This window comes from Cetorhinus maximus, chromosome 22 (assembly GCF_964194155.1).
Source record: "Cetorhinus maximus chromosome 22, sCetMax3.hap1.1, whole genome shotgun sequence".
NCBI lineage: Eukaryota > Metazoa > Chordata > Chondrichthyes > Lamniformes > Cetorhinidae > Cetorhinus > Cetorhinus maximus.
This window is the reverse complement of record NC_135900.1, coordinates 42,925,907-42,951,097: the sequence shown is the minus strand read 5'-3', so window position 1 is coordinate 42,951,097 and position 25,191 is coordinate 42,925,907. Positions and strand designations below refer to the sequence as shown.

The window sequence follows — 25,191 nt, the reverse complement described above, 5'->3', positions numbered from 1 at the left end:
TCTTTCCATGTAAACCCATTTTCAATGTTGTCCTAATGCCAGTGTTCTAAAATCTGTCCTTCTGCTCCAGTTAATTCCCAAGATGAAGATATGACCTCCTGACCTCTGTCCCCCGCCCCCCCCCCCCACCACCCCCTACCCACCCACGGACATCCCCAAACCCCATACCTGACCTCCAGACACCCCCAACCTCACCCGACCTCCGGGCAGCCCCTTCCCTCCCCCATGACCTCTGGACACCCCCAAATCACCTTCCCGACTTCCAGACACCCACAATCTCCCCCCGACCTCCGGACACCCCCTTCCACACCCCCGACCTCTAGACACCCCCAAATCCAACCCCCCCAAAAACGACCCAACCCAAACACATTCCCTCCCTCCTAAACACATGGCCCCCCCCGAACACACCCCCCGCACACACACCCCCCGAGCACCCCCCTCCAATACACTCCCTGCGAAGACACCCTCCCTGAACACACTCTCCCAAAACACAACCCCCTACAAACGCCCCCAACACACCACCCCCCTGAACACACCCCCCGCACCGAACACACCCCCAACCCCAAACATCCCCAAATCCCAAATCCTATCTACTTACCTTAGACACTTACCTTCTCCCTGGCCTGTCAATTTCCCTGGTCCTTTAAACTTACCTGCTTTACGGCAGTGACTGCTGTAAAAAAAGAGGGTGTGGCCTCCTTGAATTCGTTGGATATAGACTTCGCGAGGAGTCTTTCAATGCAGGCCCCAAGCAGCTCCATTGAATGGAAGTGTCAGCGCAATTTTCAAAACCAGGTAAGTGTGTATTTATTTCTTCTAATTTCTGTGGGCCAGCACTTTCCGACACTAGCCGGAAGTTATGGCCCATTGTTTCTATTTAAATAATCATCTAATGCCCTCTTAAATGTCTCGATTGAACCTGCCTCCACCTTACTTCCAGGTAGTGCATTCCAGACCCTAACCACTTGCTATGTGAAAAGGTTTTTTCTCACATCGCAATTGCTATTTTTGCAAATCACTTTAGATCTGTGTCCTCTCGTTCTCAATCTTTTTGCGAGCAGGAACAGTTTCTCCCCATCTACTGTATAGAGTTTGAATACCTCTGTCAACCCCCCCTTTTAGCCTCCTCCTGCCCAAGGAGAAAACTCCCAACTTCTCCAATCTATCTTCATAACTGAAGTTTCTCATCCCTGGAACCATTTTTGTAAACTTTTTCTGTACTCTCTCCAATGTGTTCACATTCTTCCTAAAGAGTGATGCCCAGAACTGTGCGCAATACTCCAGCTGAAGTCTAAGTAGTCTCCGATACAAGTTCAGTGTAACCTCCTTGCTGTTGTACTCTGTGAACCTATTAATAAAGCCTAGGATACTGTCTGCTTTATTAACTGCTCTCTCCACCTATGCAGCCTCCTTAAATGACTTATGGACATACACACCCAGGTCCCTCTGCTCCTGCACACCCTTTAGAGTTGTACCTCTTATTTTATGATGTCTCTCCATGCTCTTCCTACCAACATGAATCACCTCACATTTCCCTGCATTGAACTTCATCTGCTACCTATCTGCCCATTCCACCAACTTGCCTGTGCTTTTGAAGTTCTACACTGTGGGAATTGACAGAAACAAGTACCTGTTTCCCTCTGGCAATAAGAAAACACCTCACAGTTTACAATGCTTTCAAGTGTTTTTGCCACCCACATATAGACTAATTTCCATATTCTAACAACATTTATTTGGGTAGCGCTAGCTAAACCAGGCATGATCTGGTGAGATGGTAGTCTTGATAATGAAAACTTTTAAATGGAAATAATCTAAAGATGGTTCTTTAAGATTTCGAATGATGAGCTTTTTCCATTGTGGCATTGCCCTTGGGAAAAACTATTGTTGATACACTGTCTTGAAAACAAATGGCCTTTGTAGTTTGTGTGGATGACTACTTCGTGTTTTCTTATTGCCAGAGGGAAACAGGTACTTGTTTCTGTCAATTACCACCAGTCCATTCCATATTTCATACAAATTGGCCAGTCTATTTTTCCCTCCTTTGATGTAGTGATTACCATCCCCACCTTCAAGAAAAGTGTGCCAGATGCATCTTAGTTACAATGAAATACTATGCAAAATGTGCACAATATCGAACGTCAGGCCTCACTTTCTCCTCCCTATTGGGTTAATAGTAGGAAAGAACATGTAATTAGGAAGTAGAAGACATGTACTCACCAAAGGAGAAAACACACTGAACACACCAGCACCTCACACTATGTGATAATTGTTATGCAACAGTTCTTTTGATATGATTATGGTTGTTGGAAAAACATGCTAATATGTTCTAGGTTTTAGATATCTGGCTGAGGCCAGTATAGGCATTGATCCATTAGCAAGATGACTGTGCTTTTGATGTTTAATGCACTGACTTAAAGAAGGGGCATTCTTTGATCTGTTATTGCCAGTAGGGACTGGCACTTGCATATGGATAAGTTTCCTGTGATTTAATGGTCAGGAAACTGTGAGCTGTACACTCATAATTTTCCAAGCCACGCTCCCTGTGAACACTTTATGATCTTTGTTGTGTCTTCTATAAATGTCTGCATTACGGATTTTGCAGGGCGAGCAGTATCTGATATTCTATTTCTGGCCAAGGTCACCTTCTGCCATTTGTTGCTGCTGCCTATATTCTGCCTGCTTTGCAGAAAGGCCCTGTTGACACAATGGTGGGTTAACTACAGCTCTGCCCCTCATCAATCCACTTCACTGAATCCTCACCAATTGGCTGTTCTACTAGTGACATATGCACCTCATTAAATCATTCTTCTGGTACTGTCTGAGCTCTACAGTTACTATGGCCATGGATTGTCTCGGCCCCCCCAGCAGCCATCAATCAAATTTATTCAAGGCTTCAAATTATACTTCATTTGACATTAAATAAAGGCGTCGTGGCAATTGGTAGACATGGCACATTCAGATGCATTGTTCTGTATTTATGATCACACATCTACTGCACATTCATGGAGTGGATCCCTCTGCCCATGAAGTGAGCTGCATTTGGATAGGGGTTGGTTTGGCCACAAGTGTGCCACCAAAAATGTGCTGCCAAACTCTGGGGGATCTAGCTAGTTAGTGTAAAGCAGGCAAGGTACTATTGTGTTGCTGGCTTTTTTTCTCTGGGGAAATTGATGAATTTACTGACATATAAGCAGACAACACACTTGTCATCTAAGATGATGTAAACATGCAATGCAGATTGTGCAATTTGACAATCTCCTGCTGCTGCTTAGAAGATCCAATAGCATAAAAGTTCAAGGCAGTGATTGCCTTGATAAGCACTGACAAAGGTCCCTGCCCTGGAATTGGCTTCCACCTCTGGCTGCAGGAGTATGCAAAATCTTGCCACTGCTTCCTTGGGGAATCATAGCCCTTCATGTAAGTTTCTTTGGGCCTCTCAAATAATGATTGCCTAATTCTGTAAACATGGATACCAAAATTAGCATGCTCATGCTTGATTGTCAAAGATACAAATATATCTTTCTTGGATGCTTCATCCAATCCTCCTCTAGAACATACAGTTAGAGAGGGATGTCCAGAGGCAGCACCATAGTTATTATACAGTTTTCTAGGAATGTTGTCTCTGATATCAGATGGGGTGCTCCTTCTCTGAAGTTTTGTTTTAGTAAAACCGCTAAATAGCCAGGAAGCAATGAAACAGTTCAAAACTAATGCAGAAGTCACATGCAACAAGATTTAAAACAATACAGCTACTTTAGGAAACCAAATCCCAATATAATGAAGGGAATCACTCAGGTGCTGTTCAGATTTTCAGCATGCATATATAAAACGTTAATATGACCTCAGTTAAAATTTGTGTGGAGTATTGGGCACCCCACTATATAAAGGATGTTGAGGCTTTAGAGAGCATAGGATACTGTTTAGAATATGACAAAAAGTAGTTGAGGCATAAAACATGCCACCATTTAGATTGGATAAGTGGTTGAAAGAAAAGGAGTTGAAGGGATTTGGAAACAGGATGGAGAAAAGCGTTTGGAATTATGTGTTCATATGAAGGATTAATGTTGACACAGACTGGTTGGGCTCAATAGCCTGTTTTTATGATTTAACCTCTATGTAGTTAATATTGTTTGTAGTGCTACGATCTGGTTAAGGACCAGTAACTTTTTGTTTAAAGGAGACAAATCCCTGTCACACACCAGAAGAATAAAACCACAAGATTCCACAATTTTAAATGAACAAAATAAACTTTACTATACAAAGTCAGAAAAGTAAAACAATTTACAATATTTATTCATACTCTAACATTCAGAATTAATATGAGGTAAATATGACTTAATAGGCAAACTGTGGTTGAACACGCTGTACTGCACATTTAATGGCAGATGTGACCAAGACAGATCCCATAGATTTCTCAGCAACATAGCCAGACATCAGTGACCACTGTGAGTCACAAAATCTTGTTAAAACTGTTTTCTTTATGAGGGATTTCAACTCTTCACTTTCGAAGATCTAGCCTCTGAATTACCTCAAAGCTGTTCCAACTTGGACTGCGTCAATGTCTGCTCATCTCCTGATGGTTTAATCTCTTCTCCTGAGACTGTGTTCTATTGGATTCACAGCTGCACTCCCACTTCTAATTACCGACATACTTCCAACTCTTTTGCAGACTAAGCTGGCATTGCCCTGGGTTTCTCTGAACTCCAGTCTCCCAGCTGCAATGAGCTTTAAATGTCTCCCAGGGCTTCTCTGAACCCAAAAGGCCTACCATGGAGCCAGTGACCTTACGTCACTTTCCCAGCTCCCCAGGACTACCCTGAACCCTAACTACCTGGAGCCTGCTAACAGCTCCCAGGGCTTTTCTGTCAGCTGCAAACCACACAAGGTCCAAACTGCAATCAACCTCTTCTCCCAGCAAACACAGATAACTTGAAACCAGAGAACCTTCTTAAGCTCCACTCATCTCCATTATGATGTAGCCTTTCAGGGTTCACTGAATGCTTTAAACTAATTTAGCTCTAACTTCCAAAACAAAACATCTCTCTGGACTGCACGTCTTTGCAAACAGTGTAGGCGTCACATCTCCAGTTCTCCAGCTAAGTAAGCCTATCCTCTGTTTTATGGCTCCATCCCTTCTTTTCTGACCCTATTAAACAAACATGGGTAACCTTCTGAATTGCCATTTTTTTTAGGTGTTCTGGAAGTCTCTAAAGCCCAGCATTTTAGTTACCTTACCTTCACAACAACAATTTTCCCTGAACTAAACATTATCTCTAAAATATTAACATGAACTATGATTTAGATATTTGTCACACCTTCCCCAACAAAAAAATGTAAATGCGTCACCAATGCGGTGCATTTTCTTGACTATTTAAAATATAACAACTTACAATGTTACATATCTTAAAACTATCCTAAGCATGCAATACAAACTCTAATCATTCCCCCTCCTCGTCCAGTGAAATCCACAAGTCCATCAGCACTCTGCTGAATTTCATATCCTGTTTAAAATGAAAAAATATTACTTTCAAGTTGTTTTCTGAAAGGTTTATTCATACAATAATTATAGTCCAAAGGTCTATCTGCAAAAGAAGGTTCCTTATTGTTATAAACAGATGAATTTTCAAGTTCAGTCTCCAAAACAGTCTGTGCTGATTTCAGCCTTTGAACCTTATTGACTTCCATGTCTGTAGTCTTTTTCATCTTTAAACTTTATGGAGGATGTCACAGGTAAGTCAACAGTTAATGTGTTGTCCTCTTTGTTAGCTGTAGTCTTATCTTAATTTTTAAGTTCATTTTCCAGACTCAAATATTTTAAATTCTCTTTTTAAGGTAACAAGTTCAAAATGGCTTCTTTTTGTGCCAACAACTCATTCTTTCTTTGATCAAAATCTTCCTTAGCCACCTTAAGAATATCATTCAGATGCCTTTTATGCTCAAGCAGAAAGGTTTGATATTCTTGCTTGGTCTAATCTTTAAACAATTCATAATCTTTCAGGTTTCCCTGATCCCATTTAGTTCAAATTTTATTTGATTCTTTCTGAGCAATGTCAACAACATCCTCATTTTGGATCTTGAATTTTCTTTTTAAGACTTTGAGTCTTCCATTCAATTACTTTATTCAAATCATTTTGAGGTTGTAACTGGTCCTTTAAACTCAGTTCTGTTGCGTGGATTTTTCCAGTTATATTCTATATTCAACACTGACAGGCATGGTTAATTCTTGTGCTGTCTCAGCACTGATAGGACCATTTATTTCGGTGTTAATTGTCATTAACCCTTTGGGGTCACTCTGAGGTCTCAGTCTTTTCTGTGACAGACCTGGAAATTCTGCAGACACTTTTGCTGTCTCTGTACTCTCCCCTACTATAATTGTTCCATCAGTATCTTTTCTTGCATAAGCTTGTTCCTTAACTGGATCACAGATAAGTGAGGAGTTTTAACTCACGACCATTCCTGAATTGTGGCATACTATCCCATATTGTAGAAAAGTAACATTATCTGCTATATCACTTCCCAATATAAAATTTATTTTTTAATAGATAATTTCAGAACAATTCCAACCACACAAGGCCCCTTCATCAGAGCACAATTTAAATTTACTTTATGCAATGGGAATAGCACACACTTCCCATCAGTACCCTGTACTAATACGTTCTGATTCAGTGAACATTCTGAAGAAAGATCTAAATCCTTTGCTAACAATAAGCTCTGAGCCAAACCAGTATCTCTCAGGATAACAATCTTTCTAGGCTCTTCCTTGGACAAAAATGGAGTGACTTTCTCTTTAAATATAAGCTGCTTATAATCCATTGCATCCCTATCTATTTCCTAGGCATAAACATTAAATGCAATGGGTTTCTCACAATCTTCACTTATTGGTGCAACTTTCTCTGTGGAAATTCTTGTTATTTGCACCACTGCCACTGATTTAACATCCATTTCCTTCTCTGGTTCAACATTTTCTGAAGACTCCTTAAGCGTCCCTATTACTGCCATCAGTTTACTGTTTTCCTTCCAACAACTTGCTTTTATATGCCCTGTATTATGGCAATGAAAGCAAACTGGTTTCTTTACATCGCGTTTCCCTCTACTATAATTTTCATTGACTGGAACAACTTTTGTGTCCTCCCCAAAGTTAGACTCTTTTCTATTCTTCCAGCTTCCCTGTGGGTTTACAAATGGAAATCTACTGCCCACAGCTCCTATATGATATATCATACCCATCTGCTACTTCCCTTACATTAGAAACCTTGCAAGTCTTTCAGGTGTGACCTGATAGCTATTGCGATGCTGTTTTGAAATTCTTCCATTAACACTAGCTCCCTTGTATTGTTAAAATTCTGTTCAAGATTCATTGCCTGAAACCACCAGTCCCACATTTCTTTCTCTCTAGCAAATTCTACAAACGTTTCATTTGGCCTTTTCTTTAAAGTCCAAAATTTTAACTGATATGTTTCAGGGACAAGCTCATAAGCATTAAGTACCACAGTTTTAACTGTCTCATAACCTGAGGATTGTTCTGCCGAAAGGCTACAGAGTCATAGAGTCATAGAGATCCACAGCACAGAAAAAGGCCCTTCAGCCCATCGAGTCTGCACCAGTCAAACAAGTACCTAATTATTCTAATCCCATTTTCCAGCACTAGGCCCATAACCTTGTGTGCCATGGCATCACAAGTGCGCATCCACATACTTCTTAAATGTTATGAGGGTTTCTGCCTCTACCACCCTTTCAGGTAGTGAGTTCCAGATTCCCACCACCCTCTGGGTGAAAAAATTCCTCTTCACGTCCCCTCTAAACCTCCTGCCTCTTATCTGAAATTTATGCCCCTTGGTTAGTTATCCCTCCACCAAGGGGAAAAGTTCCTTCCTGTCTACCCTATCTATGCCCCTCATAATTTTATATACCTCAATCATGTCGCCCTTCAATCTCCTCTGCTCCAGGGAAAATAACCCCAGTCTATCCAGTCTCTCCTCATAACTAAAACTCTCCAGCCCAGGCAACATCCTGGTAAATCTCCTCTGCACTCTCTCTAGTGCAATCACATCCTTCCTATAATGCAGATTCCAGAACTGCATGCAATACTCTAGCTGTGGCCTAACCAGCGTTTTATACAGTTCCAGCATAACCTCCCTGCTCTTATATTCTATGCCTCGGCTAATAAAGGCAAGTATCCCATATGCCTTCTTAACCACCTTATCTACCTGTCCCGCTACCTTAAGGGACCGGTGGACATGTACACCAAAGTCCCTCTGATCCTCGGTACTTCCCAGGGTCCCACCATTCGTCGTGTATTCCCGTGCCTTGTTTGTCCTGCCCAAGTGCATCACCTCACACTGATCCGGATTAAATTCCATTTGCTACTGATCAGCCCATCTGACCAGCCCATCTAAATCCTCCTGTAATCTAAGGCTATCCTACTCACTATTTACCACCCCACCAATTTTCGTGTCATCCGTGAACTTACTGATCAACCCTCCTACATGCAAGTCTAAATCGTTTATATATACCACAAACAGCAAAGGACCCAACACCGATCCCTGTGGAACCTCACTGGACACAGGCATCCAGTCACAAAAACACACCTCAACCATCACCCTCTGCTTCCTGCCACTCAGCCAATTCTGGATCCAATTTGCCAAATTGCCTTGGATCCCATGGGTTCTTACCTTCGTTCTCAGTCTTCCATGCGGGACCTTATCAAAAGCCTTGCTAAAGCCCAAGTAGATTATGTCAAATGCATTGCCCTCATCTACACACCTGGTCCCCTCTTTGAAAAATTCAATCAAATTGGTCAGACATGACCTCCCCATAACAAAACCATGCTGACTGTCCTTGATTAATCCCTGCCTCGCCAAATGTAGATTAATTCTGTCCTTCAGAATTGCTTCCAACAGTTTCCCCACCACTGAGGTTAGACTGACTGGCCTGTAGTTCCCTGGTTTATCCCTTCCTCCATTCTTGAATAATGGTACCACATTGGCTGTCCTCCAGTCCCCTGGCACCTCTCCTGGGCCCCAGAGAGGTATTGAAAATTATTGCCAGCACCCCTGCTCTCTCCTCCCTTGCCTCACTCAACAGCCTGGGATACATTTCATCCGGGCCTGGAGATTTATCTACTTTTAAGCCTGGCAGACCACTTAGAACCTCCTCCCTTTCTATGCTAATTTCTTTAATTATATCACAGTCCTTCTACCTGATTTCCATACCCACGTCAACCCTCTCACTTGTGAACACTGACACAAGGTATTCATTTAGAACCCTACCTACGTCTTCCGGCTCCACACACAAATTACCACTATGGTCCTTAATATGGGCCCAACTCTTCCCTCTTAATGTACTTGTAAAATAACTTTGGATTTTCCTTTATTTTACCTGCCAATGTTTTTTCATGCCCCCTTTTTGCTCTCCTAATTTCCTACACATTCTACCCTCCTGTAGGGATTCTGCTATTTTGAGCCCTCGGTATCTGCCTTAAGTCTCCCTTTTTCTCTTTATCCAATCCTGTATATCCCTTGACATCCAGGGCTCCCTGGATTTGTTGGTCCCACCCTTTATCTTTACTGGAATATGTTGGCCCTGTACTCTCCCTATTTCCATCTTGAATGAGTCCCACTGCTCTGATGCTGATTTACCTAAAAGTAGCTGCTCCCAGTCCACTCTGGCCAAATCATTTATGATCTTATTAAAATGGGCCTTCCCCCAATTTAGAACTCTAATTTCTGGCCCATCCTTGTCCTTTTCCAGAACAACCTGTAATCTAAAGGAGTTATGATCACTATCTGCAAAATGCTCCCTCACTGATACCTTTACCACTTGCCCGGCTTCATTCCCTAAAATTAAGTCCAGGACCGCCCCCTCTCTTGTAGGACCGTCTACGTACTGGCTTAAAAAGCTCTCCTGGATGCATTTTAAGAATTCCGCTCCCTCTAAACCTATCACGCTATGACTAACCCAGTTAATGTTGGGGAAGTTGAAATCCCCCACTATTACTAGCCCGTTATTTCTATATTTCTCTGGAATTTGCCAACATATCTGCTCTTCTATTTCTCTCCTACTGTTTGGGGGCCTATAGTACACTCCCAGCAATGCTCCTTTTTTGTTTTTAAGTTCTACCCATATGGCTTAATTTGAGGAGCCTTCTAATGTGTCATCCCTCCTTAATGCTGTAATTGATTCCTTGATCAATATTGCAATACCCCCTCCCCTTTTACCTCTTTCCCTGTCTCACCCGAAGACCCTATATCCTGGGCCAGAATTTTTCCGTTGGCACGGGGGGTGGGGGGTGGGCGGGACCCGCATGCCATCGCGATATTTCGCTGGGCGGGCACGCAACGATGTCCGTTGTGTGCCTGCCAGTAATTACCGAGCCAATTAAGGTAGTTGAGGCTCCAATTGTCGTGGATTTTAAGGCGCCTGTGCGATATTCAGCTAGTCGCACGGGCGCAACGGGCAGGCGGCTGTCTGAAGCTTTAATGAAGCTCATCCACGGACGGGAAAGAAGGATCAGTGGTTTTGCGAATCCAGACATTTAATAGTTAGTGCTCAGAAGTTATTGAAAGTTGCGTGTGTGAGATGGAGAAGTCTCAAACGCATAACAGCTGCTTGGACTGCACTCATAACCTTCAGGTCAGCTCTTTTCAGTGAGGATTTGCTTTGGGGCCTGTAGGCTTTAGCAAGTCTCCCTGAGCCTGGGAATGGGAGGTGACCTCTCCACTGGAGGCACCTCATTTGAGGAGGAAGGGAGAGTTAGAAGGGGGAGGAGGCCAGGAGTGCACATTCAGCCTCCAAGGGAGCCATCTTTGGGAGGCCAGGCGCAGGCACAAGGGGTGCAGGGCCAAGAGGTAGTCCAAGGTGGAAGGGGCCGCAAAAGACGCCACTATCCTGCTGCCAGGGTATACAGAGGGAGAAGCACCTACCTCAATATGTCTGAGGTGCAGTGCCGAAGGAGGCTCTGACTCTCAAGGGAGACAGTCAGCTATATCTGTCAGATAATTGGTCCAGAGATCTCAGCTAACTGTGTGGATGGACACCCCATGCCCGTGTCTCTAAAGGTCACAGCTGCCCTCAACTTCTATGCCTCTGGCTCTTCCCAGGGCTCAGTGGGTGATCTCTGCGGTGTCTCCCAATCAACTGTGCACACTTCTGTCAAGCAGGTCACAGACGCCCTGTTTAGGCATGCATTGACCTTCATCCACTACCCTGGAACGAGGCCAGCCAGATAGATTCGCGGCCATTGCTGGCTTCCCCCGTGTCCAGGGTGCAATAGACTGTACACACGTGGCCATCAAGGAGCCAGCAGGTGAGCCCGGTGCCTTCGTCAACAGGAAGGGCTTTCACTCCATGAACGTGTAGATAGTGTGTGATCACAGGATGCAGATTCTACAAGTCTGTGCAAGGTACCCAGGCAGCTCTCACGATGCCTACATCCTCAGACACTCCCAGATGCCGGGGCTTTTCAGTGCTCCAGCCCGGCTGGATGGATGGCTGCTGGGTGACAAGGGCTATCCCCTCAGAAGGTGGTTCATGACTCCTCTCCGCCATCCAAGAACAGAGGCTGAGCAGCAGTAAAATAGAAGTCACACCCCCACAAGGGTTGTGGTGGAGAGAGCCATCAGTCTTCTCAAAATGCACTCCAGATGCCTGGACCGTTCTGGGGGCACCTCCAGTACCCTCCAGATTGAGTGTCGTCGATAGTGGTTGCATGCTGCACTCTGCACAATCTATCTCTGCAAAGGGGGGACGCTGTGGATGAAGAAGATGTAGACGGAGTGGCTGGGGCTGAGCACGATGAGTCCAGCAGTGAGTCCGAGGATGAGCACGCTCAGGGAAATGATGAGGGGCACAGGCTGACCCGGGCATAGTCCAGGGAGGCAGGGACACCTGGGACACTAATCCAAGGAACCTTTAGCTAGCACAGCACATATGGATCTGCAACACAAGCCTGGCATGTAGCCTTCATCCTGGAGACCTCATCTGTCTGGATAAGAGGATTGGCCATGGGCGCAGTCAATAAATCTAAAATACACAGAAATCACTCATCAAATTTCAGGAATCCATGCACCTTCCCAAATAAAGAGGCACCCACAGCCATCTGAGATGACATAAATTTAATACTGCAACCAGTCTCTTTACATAACAGAAATAAAATGGTGTTGCACTTCACACAAAGCTCGATACAACTCATGGGGGGGATGCAACAGAAAAGCACCAGTGATGAACCCGGGGTGTGCCTGAGGTGCCTTCATCTTTCGTTTGTGGGTGCTACATCTTTGTGGTGCTCCATCGCTGGCAGTGGCATCTGAGATAGCCTGCTCTCTCTGATGTCCTGTTGGCCTCAATGACCTTGCCGGACGTCCTCTGGCCCATCGAGCCTGTGATGGACCTGCCGGGGAGGGAGCTGCCAGCTCCGCAGCCTCATTGGGTGCTGCGGTCACTGGCAGAGGGGCGGAGAAGCTGACGCCCTCACCTGGAGCGCCCTGAGAGGTGCCAGCAGAGATGACAGGCAGCTGCTCCGCCAACATGAGGCTTGATCGGCCCTCCCTGCTCACCGTAGATGAATGGGCACCGAGGTGGGATACCTGGTGGCCAAACCACTGCCCACATGGGCACTGACCAGACGAGGTGAATGTCCCTATGAGGGTCTGCAGGTCTGAGTGCAACCCCAGGAACCCCTGATCCTGTCCCTGGAGCTGCCTGTCCATGAGAGTTGCCAATCTCTCCATGGAGGAAGCTTGGCACTCAGCCATGATACTCAATGCATCGGCCACGGTCCACGTAGACTCCTCCACCACTGACACCAAGCCAAGCACAGCCTCATGTATCTCCACCAGACGCTCCCGCACACCCGGCTGCATGTCAGCACTTGGCTGCATCGACCACGACTCCAGAGGCTCATCATCTGCCACAGACTGAGCATGTGCCTGGGCCCCTTCAGTCCTCCAACTGCTGGCACCTTTGGCACTCTCTGTCTCCACCAGCTGCTCCAGCGACTGTGAAGTGCCCTCACCGTTGTGACCCTGGACACTAGCCGAAGATATGATGCCCACCGAGGTGCCAGTATCTGCGCTGGTGCCTGCCTGGCAGAAATGGTGTGATGCTTCTAAAGGTGCAACTTCATGCCCCTCAGGTGTCAGAGTAGGCCCCTGCTGCTCCGGCTCCTGGCTGTGCGCCGATGATGCTGAAAGGAAGAGTAAGGAAATTTGATCAGTTAGCCTGCGGGCAATGTCAACGTACATGCCTGTTCCCCGGCTCATCATGCGCTCATCATTCCACACGCAATGGGCAAGCCATGTTGGTAATGTTACTCACTGAACAATCAGCAATGGCATGGATGTTGGGAGTCTACTGGTGAAGTGAGTGCTGGCCATACATACCTGCCCGTGGAACCCAACGTCTCCGGCTCCAGTGGATGTGGGCGTGTGCCACCTCTCCAGGTCGAGGGCCTCCTGCTCAAAGAGGCTCAGCATCAAAATCTGGCCTGGCCCATCGCCAGTCCTCAGCCACTTGGTGTTATTATGAGAATTCTTCTCCTGTAAATGAAAAAATTGCATTGATAAGTGATAGTTGTACCGTCAATCTCCTCGCGGCCGGCCCACCCCAAGCCCAGTTGGCTATTGCAGGGTCACAGTGCATCCTTCCCCCGCTGGTGGCTGGCACTCACACAAATATGCCTGGTGTGTCCTCCTCGCCCCCACCACCATCCCCACCCATCGCCATCTCACCCCCCACCCCCCCCCCCCCCCACCCCACCCCCGGCCCACATGCTGCCTTCATCACAGTTGGGAGCACACAATTGTACCTGCCGTTGCAAGGAGGCACAACGATGTGGAGCGCAGAGGGCAGCACATCCATCTGTGCCACAGCACCTTGAAGATCCCCTCACACCATGTCATCACCCCGACTTCCACATGTCGTGGAGTTCGACCAGTGCGCCTGGGTGTAGCTCTTCCAGGTTAACCCCACCGTAGTCATGTGGGTGTCACTGCACCACATGCTGCAGGTGCAGAACCCATCTCATCGCAACCCTCTCAAGCTGACGAATGCATAGGTAATATCTGGTGGCCCGCCCAGCTAAGGACACATGCCGTCACTGACTCATTACACTCAGGCCACTCAGGCATGGGTCGACCACCAGCGGGGGAGAAGGTTACATGATGGGTGCAGTGAATGATGCCAACATGCTACTCACCCTTCTCGTGTGCAGCAGGTTGTTGAAGCACTTGTGGCACTGGGTCCATGAGCACCGCACCACGTTGTGGGAGCTCACGACCTCCACAACCTCCTCCCACACACACTTGGTCAAGTGGGGTGGCTTCCTCCTCCCATCCTCGGGGACAAGCACATCCCACAGTGCTGCCACCTCCTCGAGGAGCGCAGCAAGGCACTCATCAGAAAACCTGGGCGCGCAGTGGCCACCCGCCCTACCCTCCTGCATGGCTGTATTAGATGTGCCTTGCCCCCAACCTCTGGCCATGTACAGTAGCCTCGGTGCGACTGCAGCTTGGCCTTTAAACAGGCCGTCGGGTCACCATTGCACCTGGCGGCAATTACAGTTCTGCCTGCGCCTGCCCACTCCCGCTGTCCCCAGGAGTCGCCAAACACGCTGGGTGGAACTTAATTGGCCCGCCTACGCAAAATGGCAGCGCCTGCTCCTGCACGCCCCACCTGATATGGGGAAAATTCTCTCCCTGAAATATTGAGCTGCCAATCCTACCCCTCTCTCAACCATGTCTCTGTGACAGCAATGACATCATACTTAATTGGGACCTCAACTCATCTGCTTTATTTGTTGGACTCCTTGCATTAAAATAAATACCATCCAACCTTGCCAAACTCCCTTGTGCCTTAACTGGCCTATAATTTCTATGCCTTCCAGACTCACTTACTCTCTCTTCTAATTTTGGCTGTGCATCTCCCCTGCTGAACCTCCTCTCAGGATCCCATCCCCCTGCCAAGTGAGTTTAACCCCTCCCCAACAGCACTAGCAAACCTTCCTACAAGGATGTTGGTCCCATTCCGGTTCAGGTGCAACGTCCGCCTTGTACAGGTCCCACAGCCCCCAGAAACAGTCCAAATGTCCCAGAAATCTAAAGCCCTCCCTCCTGCACCATCTCTCCTGCCACGAATTCATCTGGACTAACCTCCTATTTCTATACTCACTAGCGTGTGGCACTGGAAGTAGTCCAGAGATTACTATCTTTGAGGTCCTGTTTTTTAATTTGCTTCCTAGCTCCCTAAATCCTGCTTGCAGGACCTCATCCCTCTTTCTACCTATGTCGTTGGTACCAATAATCTCTGTCTGTTTGCCCTTCCCCTTTAGAATACTCACCTGTAGCTTTCCTGACCAAAACGCTCTTCAAAATGAGAGTTCATGTGTCTATGGGCCACTCTGGCTTTGTAGCCACCTTTTCAAATGAGATAAACTATATCTCAACTCCAGCATCAATGAATTTAGGCACTAGGCAAAGATTCCTCGTTATACAAAGGTTGGAGTGGGACCTGACTCAACATCTGAACTACTAGACTCTCATTCACCCCGTGACCAAAGATTTCCTTTAGTCAGTTCATGCTATCTGATTTCCTTCTCTCTTTGAAATTGTCTTTCCTCCGTTGCTAACTTCTCTCTTTGGAGTTCAAGTTCAAGCCTTCACATTTCTCTTTCTCTTTTTCAATTTCAAGTTTTTTAAAATTTCTTTTTCAAATTTGAATTTTTGCTTTTTTCTGTCTAAAGTTGTTTCATCTGTAACTGAATTCTAGCCAACTCAACTGAATTACTATCTGGATTAGCTTTTCCTTCTTCTAATTTCAAATGCTGTGCTATTCCCTCAACTATGTCTGCTTTCTTAGCCCCTGCTGTTTATTCTAACTTTAAGTCTTCTGCTAATGCAATTAACCTAACCTTGGTTAATTATTACAAATCACTCACGGATAAATCCTCCAGAAAAGTCAGAGCAACTGACAAAGCCATTCTGCTTTTCAATAAGTTTAGTAAAATTCACCGTGAAAATCTTATCAGCTTTAGCCTCAGTAAGCCCCAGCACCCATATTTGTCTGTGGATTCAAAATCCCTCAAGGGCTCCCAATTTATGTTACAATTGAATGTAGAGCAGTAACTTTTTTTTAAAGAAGACAAAGTTTGAAATCCAAGTTACCCAATAGGAGGATAAAGTCACAAGATTCCACTGTTTTAAACAAACAAAATAAACTTTACAAAATCAGAAGAGTAAAACAATTTAAATTATCTATCTTATACTCTAACATTCAGAATTAAAATGAGGTAAATATGAATTAACAGGCAAACTGGCCGAACACACTACACAGCACCTTAAATGACAGATGTGGCCAAGACAGAGCCCATGGATTTCTCAGCAACCCAGCCTAATATCAGTGACCCCTGTGAGTCACAAAATCTTGTTAAAACTGTGACTCCCTCACGAGAGATTTCAACCCTTCATTTTCAAAGATCTAGTTTCTGAATTCCCTCGAAACCTGCTTGGACTTGGACTTCCTCAAATGACTGCTCACATCCTGATGGCTTAATTTCTTCCTGAGACTATGTTCCATGGGATTCGCAAAGCTGTGCTCCTGCCTCTAATTATTGGCACACTTCCAACTCTTTCGCAGACAGCTAGCGTCACTAAACTGCCGCCGGGTTTCTACAAACTCAAGTTTCCTGGCTGCACCAAGCTATAAATGGTTCCCAGGGCTTGTCTGAGCCCTAACAGCCTTGCACAGAACCAGTGACCTTTCACTACCTTCTCAGCTCCCTAGGATATCTCTGAACCCTAAGTGCCTGGAGCCTGCTAACAGCTCCCAGGGCTTCTCTGTGAGCTGCAAACCACATGAGGTCAAATGCAACCAACCCCTCTCCCAACAAACACACAGATAAATTGAAACCAGAGAACCTTCTTAAGCTCCACCCATCTCCATGCCAACATTCAGGGTTCACTGCATGCTTCTAAACAAATTTAGCTCTAACTCCAAAAACAAAACATATCTTTGGACTGCACTTCTTTACAAGCAGTGTGGACGTCCTGTCTCCAGTTCTCCAGCTAAGTAAGCTCACCTGCTGTTTCATGGCTCCGTCTCTTTTGACTCTATTAAACAAACATGGGTAACCTTCTGAACTGCTATTTTCTTTTAGGTGTTCTGGCAATCTCTAAAGCTCGAAATTTTAGTTACGTACTAATAATAACATTAGTTACATACTTCATAGCAACAATTTTCCCAGAACTAAACATTACCTCTAAAGTATTAACATGAAGCATGATCTACATATTCATCACAGGGGCTTAGGCTGAATTTGCATATTTTTGGGAATGAGCCTGCATGAACTCTCAGTACCACAGGTACATTCTGATCACATTATGAGTTGCATAAGGTGCTCAACTGAGCCAGGCCTCAGTGTGCCATGCACATGTAGCTGGCACCTGATGCACAACTTCAGCACAGATGCTAAACATTTTAAAATTGGTCTCCTTATTATAAAGATAATATAAGCAATGTTCTGAATTTTAGTTAATTACAATGAAAGACAAGCCAGAATTTTAGTGAAAAACAGAGAGCAAGCCAGTTTAAATATAGATACAGCAACATGTCTCGCCATAGACTTTTGTCAGCTTTAGCTGTGTAGAATTTGAAAGAGCAATTGTCTCTGATTCTGAGACATTGGAGGTAATTTTAATTTCACTTATCCAGTGGAAAAGATATGGGATAGCATTGGCTGCCTATTTTACCCCTGCCCAATTTTTACATTTCATTAACATTTAATAGAAAGTAAAATTGGATGGTTGTGTGAAAAAAAGGTAGTCAATCTAATCCTGTCAGTTTCCTATCAGGTGAGTTAAAATTACCCTCAGAAAATCACAATCAAACTTAATGTTTGAGTTTTGATCTAATCCCTCTTTAATTGCAACTTCATGTATTGCTACTCCTTTCCAACTGTATGTTGTAATTATAAATTAATCTTTCCATGTGCAGCCACCTCATGTAAATCAGTGAGGGAGATGGTAAAGAGACTGCAGCCTGCACTGCATGATGCCTGTTACTAACAGCATGTATCTCACCTTAATTTTGCAGTAATGAAACCATCTCTCCTGGAGGCAAATCCATTAATTCTGAGGCAGATGGTCCTATGAAAATCCCAGGAGAATGTGAAATCAACATTTCTGATGGCTCTGGCATGGACCAAGTGAAATGCTCGTTAGCTGACATTAAGGAAGGAAAGCCATGCCGCATGATTCCTGTCTCCAACACAATGGTGCAGAAAGCAAGTCTGCACCACACTGCCTCACCAATGAGAATGCAGCGGAGCAAAGGGACAGCAACATGCTCACACTTACCCGGCTCTGATTACGAACTGTCGATGGATCTCAAAAATAAGCAGGTATTGCAAACATCTGGCACAGTATATTTGTAGTACAAAAACACAAAGATGCATGGTGCCAGGATAAGAAGGTTTAAGCTGAATACAAAGTACAAAAAAGCTGATTACTAAGTACCATGTGACTAACTTGGGACTTTTCCCAGAAAAACACTATTAGAGAACCAAAAAAGGCGAGAAGCATTTAAAAGAAGCATTTTTTATCACAGTGTCTGGCAAAATTATCTTCTCCTGTTGTTGCTAAACACTGTGACATGTCAAAATACCATGAAGTTCAGTAAAGACATCACTGCACTAATTACACATTATGACAGAAATAACGAGAGCTGTACTTCTTTAATGATGAAACTAATGACGTATTTTTAATTGATGTCTTTAAGTTCTGTTATCTTGCCAAATCAGAGGGCATTATTTAATCTCTAATGCAATGAAAGACATTTAAATGGAAATATTGGCCCAGACTTTCCAGTCAGAGCCATTGCTTCGCACCTTGACACTGCCAGCGAAAATTTCTGTCGCCCGACCCATTTGCATTTTTTCAGCCAGGACTTCTGATCCTGGCTGAAGCATCAATAGGTCAGTGCAGACATCCATGGGGAAGACTGATGAACACAAGAAATGATGGACATAGGCAGGACATGCTCATATTCAGGTAAGTTTTTAAAGGTCTCAAGTCTTACAGTGAATGGATGGGTGAGTGGCTGAATGGATAGTTGGGTGGTTGGCAGGTAGTCAGTACTACATTTCTTGCTTCTTTAAGCAAAATCGCCAATCATACACACGGGATTGGTAAACTATAAGTAGTTTCTATTTATTTGAAAACTAGAACTATCAACACGTAAAAACAACCATCAACACTAACATCAACACAGCCTGCTGGTCATATGCCTCCTGGTTCCACAATGATATGTGTATATTATCTGTATCCCTTTTGTTTTCCCAAAGATAACTTTACAGTAGGGTGGTTACGAAAACTATTTACATAAAAGAGAGATCTCTGTTCATCATTTAAGAGTTTAAGAGTCTGTGTAATGTGTAAATGCAACCTCCTTCATCTTGTAATGGTATAAATCTAGACACATCACTTCAGTGTTCTTGACTCATTGGCACCCTGTGTATTATCAAAATGCTGTTTGTTTTCATGGTGGTCTTCCACAATTTCACTCTCCAAGTTCATTTTGGGATGTGCTCTGGATGCAATTGTAGTGCTCTGTGTTGTACAACTGGTCAATTACCTCAGCTGGCTTCTGTTTCTCCTTAGTGTTGCCCCACTCAGTATTGTGATCTCACTGGATCTAGGCTCGCTGCATACTTTAGATACTTCCATGGGAAACCAGGTTCCCCAGGTGGAATGTATGATGCAAACCTTTTGTCCTACGCAAAGACTAGGCAGTTTTTGAGAAGTTTGCCCTGTATTCTTGAGAATTTGGAAAGGTCATGGCTTGGTAAAGTTGTCCTAACCTGCCTCCCAAACATGATTTCTGCTGATGATGGTAAGCCCATGTTTAAACGTGTTGCATCAAGTGTAACATAGCAATACGAAGGTTTTGTTTTCTTTCTCTCCATGTCACGATTAATGCCTTAACAGTGTGAACCATTCGCTTGACAAGACCATTGGATCTGGATAGTGTGACGAGGCTGTCACATGGTTTATGCTCCATTTGACTCACACGTCCCTAAAAAATCTGCCAGTATATTATGGCCCGTTGTCTGGTATAATCTCTTCAGGTGTATAAAACAAACTGAATATTGCGCTCGTTGCGCCCACCATGGATGCACTCAAGGTATCCTTAAATTGTCTGATGATTGGAGATTTGGCAAAGAAATCAGTGACTAGGAGAAAGTCGTCATTATGGACATTGAATAAATCTGTTGCAACTTTGGACCAAGGGTGTGATAGAAACATATGAGACGGTAGTGGTTCTTTGTGTTGGTATGGTTGGTGACTCTGGTATGCTTCACACATCCTCACTATCTTCTCAATATTGTTGTTGATCTCTGGCCAATACACAGTTTTCCTTGCCAGATGCCTCATCCACTCAATGCCCATATGCCCCTGGTGTAACTGTGAAAATATGTCCAGGTGAGGAGTTTCAGGTACAAGCACCTGCTTTCCTTTGAAAATCATGCCACTTGAAATACCTATATCTCTATACAGCTAAAAACATCTCAAGGTGTCTGGCACTTTTTGTGTCATATCAGACCAACCTTCTACAATAATTTTCCATAATGCTTTTAGTTGTGGATCATTCGCTGTTGCCTTCTGAAGCTGGTTGCACTTGTATTGGCCAAAACTCATCAGATTGACATTGAGTATATCTTCTATTTCAAGGTCTATGCTACCTATCTCTAGGTCTAGCATAATGCCCATAGTTTTTTTGATGACCTGCTCGGTGTGTCTGAAGTAACCATTTTGCTACCTAGTTTGTAACGGACTTCGCAGCTGTATCCCTGTATTTTTATTAGAAGGCACTGCAGCCTGGGTGGTGCACTTGTCAGCGGCTTGCGACAAATTATTTTAGTGGTCTGTGGTCAGTTTCCACAATGAACTGCTTACCAAATAGGTACATGTGGAATTGTGTGATAGCGAATACCCAGAACGAGTGTCTCGTGTTCTATGTTCGAATAATTGGATTACACTTAACATACTCTTTTGCAACCAAATGCAATTGGTTTTCTATTTTGCATAATGCATGCTCCCAACCCTTTTTGAGACACATTTGAGACACACCTCTAAGACCGTCTACTTTCTTGGATCTTATTATTGTAGACCAGAGGAATACTGATGAGAATGATGGTTCATCTGGGGAGTGTCTTATTTATTCATTCATGGGATGTGGGCTTCATCGGCTGGGACAGCATTTATTGCCCATCCCTAGTTGCCCTTGAGAATGTGGTGATGAGCTGCCGCCTTGAACTGCCATGTGGTGTAGGTACACCCACAGTGCTGTTAGGAAGGGAGTTTCAGGATTTTGACCCAATGACAGTGAAGGAATGGCAATATATTTCCAAGTCAGGATGGTGAGTGACTTGGGGGGGAACTTCCAGGTGGTGATGTTCCCGTCTATCTGCTGCCCTTGTCCTTCTAGATGGTAGTGGTCAAAGGAGCTTTGGTGAATACCTGCAGTGCATGTTGTAGATGGTACATACTGCTGCTACTGTGTGTCAGTGGTGGAGTGAGTGAATGTTTGTGGATGTGGTGTCAATCAAGCAGGCTGCTTTGTCCTGGACAGTGTCAAGCTTCTTGAGTGTTGTGGGAGCTGTACTCATACAGGCAAGTGGGGAGTATTCCATCACACTCCTGAATTGTGCCTTGTAGATGGTGGACAGACTTTGGGGAGTCAGGAGGTGGGTTACTCATTACACGATTCTTAGCCTCTGACCTGCTCTTGTAGCCACAATATTTATATGGCTCGTCCACTTCAGTTTCTGGTCAATCGTAACCCCCAGGATGTTGATAGTGGGTAATGCCACTGAACGTCAAGGGGCGATGGTTGGATTCTCTCTTGTTGGAGATAGTCATTGCCTGACACTTGTGTGGTGTGAATTTTACTTGCCACCTGTCAGCCCAAGCCTGGGTATTGTCCAGGTCTTGCTGCACTTGGACATAGACTGCTTCAGTATCTGAGGAGTCGCGAATGGTGCTAGCCATCATGCAATCATCAGCGAACATCCCCATTTCTGACCTTATGATGGAAGGAAGGTCATTGATGAAGCAGCTGAAGATGGTTGGGGGACACCACCCTGAGGAATTCCTGTAGTGATGGCCTGGAGCTGAGGTGACTGACCTCCAACAACCACAACCATCTTCCTTTGTGCTAGGTATGACTCCAACCAGTGGAGTTTTCCCCCTGATTCCTATTGACTCCGATTTTGCTAGGGCTCCTTGATGCCACATATGGTCAAATGCTGCCTTGATGTCAAAGGCAGTCACTCTTGCCTCACCTTGGGAGTTCACCTCTGTTGTCCATGTTTGAACCAAGGCTGTAATGAGGTCAGGAGCTGAGGGGCCCTGGCGGAACCCAAACTGGGCATCAGTGAGCAGGTTATTGCTAAGCAAGTGCTGCTTGATAGCACTGTTGATGACCCCTTCCATTACTTTCCTGATGATGGAGAGTAGACTGAAGGGGCGATAATTGGCCAGATTGGATTTGTCATGCTTTTTGTGTTCAGGACATACCTGGGTAATTTTCCACATAGCTGGGTAGATGCCAGTGCTGTAGCTGTACTGGAACAGCTTGGCTAGGGGTGTTAAGGTGTCCTGGGGCACAAGTCTTCAGTAGTATTGCTGGATTATTGTCAGGATCCCATAGCCTTTGCAGTATCCAGTGCCTTTAGCCATTTCTTGATATCATGTGGAGTGAATTTAATTGGCTGAAGACTGGCATCTGTGATGCTGGGGACCTCCGAAGGAGCCCGAGATGGATCAGCCACTCGGCACTTCTGGCTTAAGATTGTAGCAAATGCTCAGCCTTATCTTTCGCACTGATGTTCTGGGCTCCTCCATCATTGAGGATGGGGATATTTGTGGACCCTCCTACTCCAGTGAGTTGTTTAATTGTCCACCACCATTCACGACTGGATGTGGCAGGACTGAGAGTTTAGATCTGATCTGTTGGTTGTGGGATTGCTTAGCTCTGTCTATCACTTTCTGCTTATGCTGTTTGGCACACAAGTAGTCCTGTGTTGTAGCTTCACCATGCTGCAGCCATTGCCAAGTCCATGGCACCATTGTTGGGTCAGCTGCACAAGGTGGTGGTGGTACAAGGAAGACCAGAAGGCTGGTAGTGATAGGTGATTCGATAGTTAGGGGAATAGCTAGGCATTTCTGCTGCCGCAGATGTGAATCCAGAATGGTGTGTTGCCTTCCTGGTGCCAGGATCAAGGAAGTCACTGAGTATCTGCAGAGCACCCTGAGCAGGGTGAGGGTGAACAGCCATCCAGATCCACATTGGTGCAAATGACATAGGCAGAAAGAGGGGTGTGGTCCTGCAGTCAGAACTTAGGGAGCTAGGTAGGAAATTAGCAAGCGGGGCTTCAAAAGTAGTAATCTCCGGATTACTCCCAGTGCCATGTGATTATAGAAATAGAAAGATAAGACAGATGAATATGTGGTTGGAAAAATGGTCCAGGAGGAAGGGCTTCAGATTCTTGGGACAGTGGGGGAGATGTCACCTATACAGGTTGCACCTCAACAGTGCTGGGACTGAGTACCTTGCATGGCGATTTGCTAGTTCTACTGGGGAGGGTTTAAAGTAACTTGGCAAGGATGTGTGAACCAGGAAATAAAATCAGAGAGGAATACCAAGTTGCACAGAATACTGGGAGAGATAGATAGCACCAGGATAGTAAGTTAATAGGTGGGGTCAGAGTAAGGGAGAACGTAATAAAGTCTAAATCAAGGTTACTGTGCATGTATGTGAGTGCACGGAATGTGGTAAATAAGATTGGTGAGTTACAGGCATTGATTGCCCTGTGGAAATATGAGTGGCTATAACAGAGACCAGCCTTAAGGAAGGGCAGGATTGGGTGTTAAGTATTCCTAGATACAAGGTGTTCAGGAAAGATAGGAAAGGAAGAACAGGCGGTGGGGTGGCAGTGTTGATTAAGGAGAGCATTGCAGTGCTAGAGAAAGAGGTTGTCCCACAAGGGTCAAGGACAGAATCAATTTGGCTGGAACTAAGGAACAACAAAGGTGCAATTGCATTGCTCAGTGTAGTCTATAGACCACCAATCAGTGTGAAGGATATAGGGGAACAAATTTGCAAGGAAATTACAAAGAGGTGCAAAAATTATAGACTAGTTACAATGGGGGACTTTAATTATCTGAATATAGACTGGGATTGTAGTAGCCTAAAAGGCAGAGAGGGACAGCAGTTCCTAGAATTTTATGAAGAGGTAACAGGAAGGGTTGATGAGTGCAGTGCTGTTGATGTGGTATGATGTGGACTTCAAAAAGGCACTTGATACACAGTGTCACACAACAGACTTGTGAGCAAAGTTATAGCTCATGGAATGAAAGTGGCAGTAGCAACATGGATATGAAATTGGCTGAATGACAGGAAACAGAGAGTAGAGGTTAATGGATGTTCTGCTGGTTGGAGGAAGATTTGTAATGGAGTTCCCCAGTGTTGGGACCCTTGCTTTCCCTGATACATAGTGATGACCTAGAGCTCGGTGTACAGGGCACAGTTTCAAAGCTTGCAGATGATATAAAACTTGGAAGCATTGTAAACTGTAAGGAGGATAGTGTAGAACTTCAAAAGGACATAGACATGTTGGTGGAATGAGCAGACAGCTGGCAGATGAAGTGCAATGTGGAAAAATGATTTATTTTGGTAGGAAGAACATGGACAGGCAATAGAAAATAAAGGATACAACTCTAAAGGGGATGTAGGAGCAGAGGGACCTGGGTGTCTAATTGCATTAGTCATTGAAGGTGGCAGGACAAGTTGAGAGAGTGGGAATAAAGCATACACTATCCTGGGCTTTATTAAGGGGCATAGAGTACAAGAGCAAAGAGATTATGTTGAACTGGTACAGGACACTGGTTTGGCCTCAGCTGGAGTATTGCATCCAGTTCTGGCTGCCACGCTTTAGGAAGGAAGTGGAGGCATTGGAGAGAGTGCAGAAAAGATTCATGAAAATGGTTCCAGGGATGAGGAACTTTAGTTATAAAGATAGATTAGAGAAGTTAGGACTGTTATTCTTTGAGAAGAGAAAGCTAAGAGGAGATCTGATAGAGGTATTCAAAATCATGAGGGATCTTGCTCTCATAGATAGGAAGAAATTGTTCCGACTCA

The 25,191-nt window shown here is 44.8% G+C and overlaps 1 protein-coding gene across 1 annotated transcript in view; it reads left to right on the top strand.

The window, feature by feature from the left end:
* The first annotated feature begins 18,247 nt into the window (after positions 1–18,247).
* The window catches only part of LOC144696823 (IQ motif and SEC7 domain-containing protein 3-like), a 220,584-nt gene continuing 213,640 nt past the window's right edge, over positions 18,248–25,191 (top strand). The window contains exon 1 of the mRNA XM_078568571.1: positions 18,248–18,391. Within this exon, the coding sequence (XP_078424697.1) occupies positions 18,263–18,391 (129 nt within the window). The 5' untranslated portion in view covers positions 18,248–18,262. The remainder of the gene's footprint in view (positions 18,392–25,191) is intronic.